Genomic DNA, 6,498 nt, shown 5'->3' on the forward strand with positions numbered 1-6,498 from the left:
GTTATTTATTTTAGTATTTTAACGAATGTCCTAAAAGCCATCATTAGCATTCTCATTTGTTTTATCATTTTATTTTGTAGTAAAATATTGAGTGATTTTTTTTTTATATTAAAAGTGAATTTTCTCTAAGACCTAGGCTTCTAGTCCATTGCTATATGTTTATTTTGGTCTTAACCCTCTTCTTCTCTAATTTCTCTAATTCTTCCAAAACTTCGTAGGAGGTTAATAAAGTCTGATCTCAGGTGATTGTCGTAGCTAAGAATCGAATTTTTCTAAATAATTTGTTCTTAATTGAAAGTGGTTAATTATTTAAGTCAAATCATTTGATTTGTCACAAAAAAGTACGAGAATTTTCAAGTGAAAAATAAAATTGATACTTCCCAATTATTAGAGCATGCTAGCCAGTTTTGCAAAATAAATAACCAACTAAAAATTAAAACGTGTAAACAATAATTGAACCTAAACTTTTATATGAACAATTCCAATTCTATACCAAGTTACCAACCACCTTCGCCATATAGTATTTTGAAGCATAGTTAGTATTTGTCGTCTTATGTCTATCTGATATGACAAAAGAAAAATTATAAAAGGATGATTGTTTGAAATTGAAATAATATGTTGAGTGTGTATCTAAAACATAATATTCAATTTAAAACAGTTTATCATATCAATTAATTAATAATAAAACCTCTCTGTCTTTTGTTTGACAAAAGAATTTGATTGTGAGAATCGAAGGAAAAAAATATTTGAAAGCGACCGCTCTAATTTTATAAATTCATACAGCTAATCAAGTAAACATTAATCAGAAACTTTATCAAGTTTTCCATTATATTAATGATCGAAGAATAATTCTTCCTTATGTTGCCTTTCATACTCTAGTCTTAAGTCTTTCGAGGATATTTTATTTTTTCCTAGTTGAAAAGAACCAAAACTCGCCAGCAAAATACTTTTAGCAGTATAGACCACATATCAACTGGTTTATAATTTGAATTATTTTCTTTAATATAAATAAAAAATGGTTGCTAGAGAATCAGTCAATTTTTATGTTTGTTTTTATAAGTCAATTTTTATGTTTGTTTTTATAATAATAAAAATTTAGTGTGAGAGGGTGATGTCTAGTCTAAAATATAGAAGACATTAGGGGATTAAAGAGTACTCATAAAACGATTTATACTTATATTCTGATGTAGGCAAACTGGTTGCACGTATCGAAGATGAAGTGACGCGCAAGAAAGGTTCAATGAGAATAGTGCAGATTTGACATCCGGTGTTGGATAGACTCGAATTATACCTTTTCGGGAAGGGAATTCGCTCACGAGCATAACACATCGCTTTGTCATGACGTATGGGTGAATTTAGCCAATCGAAGTTATTTGAAGGCCCAAAACTGTTTTTGTCTCAGTTTGTTATTTTTGCCCCATTAGGGTTTGTTTTTTCCCTAGTATTTAAACTAAACATTTGTAGCTTAAGAGGCAGTTTTTCATTCAATAAGATTATCGAGAACTTTTCTCAATTCTGGTGGATTTCATGCCCCTTTTTAACAGGTTTGTTGCTTGCAACTTGTCTGTTTATCTTTTAGGTTTATCGCTTGTTAATCCTTACTTTCGTACTGCGTCATATTCTACCAAAGGTATCAGTGGGTTTCGGATTTGGATTTCCTGCTGTAACAGATCAGGACCGTCCAATTTAGATCAATGGCTCAAATCATTAAACTGTGTTAAACTGGTGTCTCATCTGAACCGTCCATTTTGGTATCAATGGCAGAGATTTATTACAGCACCAAATTGTGTGCTTTTCTACAGCACCAAATCCTGGTCCGTCTCAAATCTGGTACCCAGATCCAATCATAACCAATTCTAGTACTATTATAGAATATACAAATTGGTTTAAAATTCAAAACTATATTTTTTTTTAATTTTGATTTGGTATGTTTGCCAATAAAAAAAAAAAGATTTGATATGATTCTGCCGGCCTTTACCGTGCTCAAGAGAAAAAGAAATAATGTAGTTAACTCAAATATTCGTGTTTTAGTGTATATTTTAAAATCTTACCTATGTATCTATCTATGACCATTTCATCTATATCCATATTCATCACTTTGTATAGCTTTCGTGGATCGATAAACAATCATATCACAGCTAATGTGTATAATGATCCCCTTGAATCACATCATTTATCTGCATCCCATTCATACCATATAAATAGCTGTATTAAAAAAAAAAAAAAAAAAACTAAAAGGAATCGTGACGTATCCTTGTATGGTTGAACATTACATATAGAATAATTTGTCCCGGCATTTTTGTTGGTTGTTCACATCATAATACTTAGGGATATATATGGTTTGGTCCCTCGGTTGTTGAAACCTTCCATGTATACATATAATTCCAAATTATGTGCTTTCGTAGATTATGCATTAATATAAACAGTTTATTGACCTTGATGCTAGTAGCAGAAACAAACAATATTCTTTTAACACGTATTGGACCGTGGAAAAAATAGTATGGCCGTTCTATTAAGTTTTTATATTAAATCTACATTTTTTTAGAGGCATATTAAATCTACTAATTTTTACTAAATCAATATATATGGTAAAAAAATGTCATTCTCTATACACTCCTTTGAGATCTTTTCTGTTTTTAAGGTAAAGCTTAATTTTTTTTCCCAATACTTTAAAAACTCAAATCCGAGAAAAAAAAATGCAATAATAGTTCATAATGTTGGATCCTTTGCTGGTGAAGAGTATATTGGTAAAAACTCTAATCAAGTTTCTTAAGAAGATAAGGGTTATTTTAATAAATTAATACTACAATTTTTTTTAGCATTATTATTTTACTCAGCGTAGATGAATGCTTGGATTAGCCATAAATTTGACGAAATAATATTGGCACAATAATTTGTGGTTAAAATTATGTGGTTATACCAAAGTAACCATCAAGCTTGCACTAAGTTCAAATTTATTTCTCTTTTGCACTAAGTTCAATTGAGAATACGAAATTCAGATGAAATATATATACATGTTACATGTAGTTTTAGTTTTTCAATCCGTTTTAAACTTCTAATACGTAAAATTCACATGGAAGGAAAATGGTTTCTTCTCCATCCATTCTTTACGATATATAATCATGTAAAGAACAAGAAATCACAAGGAGGATGCTAATGAATAACCACCTGAGGTCTTCCTCCGCCGCTTGCCGGAAAATACTTCCCGAAAATCACTCTGAGGAGGCATAAATTGTTCTAACCCTAAGTAGTTCTGGCCATCATCAGAACTAGCAGCTTCATAGACACAACTTTCCGGTGAACCGCTATCCTCAAGACTTGGCGGCTTGGTCTTCCGACGACCTGCTCCAACCGGAACGTTACGGAGGGCCCCACCAGCCGTCCAGTATCTTTGACAGCTCTTACAAAAATGTCTTGGTTGATTAACGTTATAATTATTGAAATAACAAAATTTAGTTTCCATACTCTTGCATCTTGGACATGGTATGATCTTTTCTATCTTCTTCACCACCGTTTGATCTTCACTTTCTTTTTCACCTTCTTTTAATTCCTCATGCAATTTTATTGTTGTGCCAAATAGCTTAATCCCTTGTATCTCTTCACCTTTTCTCACTTCAGCCATTTTTTCATGTAGAGAGAGAGAAATAGAGAGAGGTTGTTATTGGATTATTCTTAATAGAGAAGGTTTTGGTTGGCGTTGAGGAGGAAATATTATAGAAGGGCTTTATTTATAGGTACATAAGAGATAAATAAAGCAAAAAAGTGCTTATTAGTTAGCACAATCATAAACCACGTGCTACACGACAAAAAAAATAAGACGTAGGTGGAGTATAAAGTGACTTGTGAAAGAAAATGTGAAAAGTCAGAAGAGTGGAAAGCGGTTGAGGGTACTGAACAGTAGAGTTTTGAAAATTGATATTCACATTTTTAAAATTGTTCATTTTCTTGATTAAGTCGAAGTTAACTCAGGCGCTACATTTTGTTAGCGATAGTTAACTCACGTTGATACTTTTTAGATCGATTAACCTAATTTAAAAAGTGATTAAATCGATCTAAAAATTGATACTGTGAGTTAATTACCCCAAAAAAATTTCGAATGAGTTAACTTTCATTTTATAAGGGAAAGAACAATTATGTTAGGGAGAAGAGCAATTTTCTAGAATTTTTTGGTGAGTTTTACTTTTTGTGTCCAATGAGAATGAGAATTTGAGTTAGTCTACGTCATCATCATGTAGTGCTGAAATGTCTAACAAGTGGGCCTAATCCAGATAGATCGCTTGCAAAGTGTCAAAAGTTAGTCGAAAGGGAATGCATGTACTTTTGTTTTGCATAATAATACATGTGTGTGAAAGAAAGAAAGAATAAACTTGATTATTCTAGTGAAAATGAAATTCTCCTTCTATTTTATTTTCAAAAGTTCTTATAATAAATAGTGACTAATTAGCATTAATGTCTTTCATATCAAGCTAATTAGGACTCGTTTGGTAGTCAGCATTTATCAATATTTTGCAAATTTCAATTTAGTGTTTGATGATTCAATGTTGTAGGATAATCTAACACAATCACCTTATTTGGTCATGTTTCTCTAGTTAAACATTTACTGCGGTGGAAGCTAGTAATGGGGAGGCAACATAATTGTTATAGGGGATAATTTTGTTTCCAACTTTTGCTGTGCATACTAACTAATAGGAGTAGTTTCTTTTTTTTTTTTTGATAAAATAAAAGATATTTATTCATTCAAATTGAAAGAGTACATCGATATAATGCAAATTCGCTAAAAACAAAAAGGATGAATCTGTGAACAGACTCACAACATCCATATTAATAGCATAAAACGGCAACGAACAAATGCCTATACACATATGACTATAATTAAATCTCCGAAATAACCATGTTTTTGGATCTGCAACGTGGATGACACAAAAGTCATTGATTGGATCTGCACTGGATCGAAGCTGATCTGACAATCTGAAGTGATCAAATACCTGAGAGAAACAAGAAAAACAAACAACGTCGCACAAAGACGACGAACAACCAACGTCGCACGAAGACGACGAAATCACAAAATAAAACGAAATAGATGTGAAAATCACTTATTTCAGTAAAAGGGAAATAGAAAAACGAGTTAGAGGGGTGATTTTGGGTCAAAAATTGACCCTAAATCACCCCTCTTTGGTGGATGAAGGAGAAGAAACTAGGGTTTTTATGACGGGAGAGAAAGGAAAAAGGGAGAGTTAGGTTAGGATAATAGTTTCTTACTAACCAAAAGTAAATTTTGTTGGACTTCAGCCCTCTTAAATCACTAAAAAATGTGAATTTTATGGAAAAAACAAGCAACATAATAACTTTATTGAGGCATTTAATGTTATAATTTTTAACCAAAATATACTTTCACTTGTCCTTAATTATACTCAGATTTGAGGGGAAATCCTAACATAAGCTAAATATTTTTTCTGTACCAAAAAAAAATATTAAATTTTCTTTTCTTACCAAATAATTGTCTATTCTTTCTTTTGTTTGATTAAAAAAGTGCAATTTAATGCGTTTGCCGGGAGTCAAACCTGGGTCTATTGCTTGGAAGGCAATTATCCTAACCGTTGGACTACAAACGCATCTTGTTGTTTGTTTAACTAAAGAAGTAAAGAAATAATTTAGAATATCAGTATATATAGTGGAAAATATTGCACTACCAAATTTTCTTAATATGTGTGAAATTATAATAAATGTCAGGGGCAGTAGTAAAATTTATTTATTTATCTTTCTCGTTTATCATATAATAATTTAGATTGAAATATATTTTAAGGGGTGAATTTCTAATCACTAGACTATTTGATCAGGAAAAAATATAGGCCAAATACATCCAGCGGTCCTTTAAGTTTTGTCTTTTCTCGGGTTCGTTGTTTAAGTTTCATAAGTTTTGAATAAGTCTTTTTAGTTTATGAATGCTTGCAATGTTAGCCTTTCTATCTTCCATTAAAAAATGTCGTTGTGGTCGTTAACTTGTTGAATAGACACGAAACGATGCATTTTGCACTGCCGGTGTGTAATGAATATGCCTTTCTCCTTGAATCACTCATTTCCCCTAAATTGCAAACCCTAAACTCCATTGTTCCCCAATTTCAATCCAACTAGACCATCGACCCGTGCTATCGCACGGGTCATATCGAAGGTAATATTTGACAGTAACATGTAACATAATAGTTTAGTTGAATGTCATAATTGTTCTAATTAAATTCATAATATTAATTATCATAGACATTGGTACTGTACCATATCATATTATGTCCATGACATCGACCTTGATATTGTAACATGACATCGACCCGACACATATTTTGATATTTTAATTGGAATGAACAATAAATGCGATTATCATTGAAATTAGGAACATAATTTGACTAACATAATAGCGAGACGGGTTAAGCTTTAAGTAATAGCGAGACGGGTTAAGCTTTATTAATAAGAGATAAGGTTAATATAGTAAAATTAAGCAGATAA

The 6,498-nt window shown here is 31.5% G+C and overlaps 1 protein-coding gene and 1 non-coding gene across 2 annotated transcripts; both read right to left on the minus strand.

The window, feature by feature from the left end:
- Nucleotides 1-2,980: 2,980 nt before the first annotated feature.
- LOC146944094 (Dof-type zinc finger DNA-binding family protein) lies at nucleotides 2,981-3,714 on the minus strand. The gene has a single exon (XM_085742470.1). It carries the CDS (start codon nucleotides 3,620-3,622, stop codon nucleotides 3,140-3,142), a length of 483 nt encoding a protein of 160 aa, XP_085598596.1. The 5' UTR covers nucleotides 3,623-3,714; the 3' UTR covers nucleotides 2,981-3,139.
- A 1,826-nt stretch (nucleotides 3,715-5,540) lies between these two features.
- TRNAG-UCC (transfer RNA glycine (anticodon UCC)) lies at nucleotides 5,541-5,612 on the minus strand. Its single transcript has one exon. It is a non-coding gene; the product is annotated as a tRNA-Gly (tRNA).
- Nucleotides 5,613-6,498: the final 886 nt, after the last annotated feature.

This window comes from Medicago sativa, chromosome 2 (genome assembly GCF_051527215.1).
Source record: "Medicago sativa cultivar Bolivia chromosome 2, Bolivia_mono, whole genome shotgun sequence".
NCBI classification, from domain to species: domain Eukaryota; kingdom Viridiplantae; phylum Streptophyta; class Magnoliopsida; order Fabales; family Fabaceae; genus Medicago; species Medicago sativa.

Bases quoted from the DNA above. Each gene is read 5' to 3' on its own strand.
- LOC146944094 (XM_085742470.1), bottom strand. From the start codon at position 3,622: ATGGCTGAAGTGAGAAAAGGTGAAGAGATACAAGGGATTAAGCTATTT.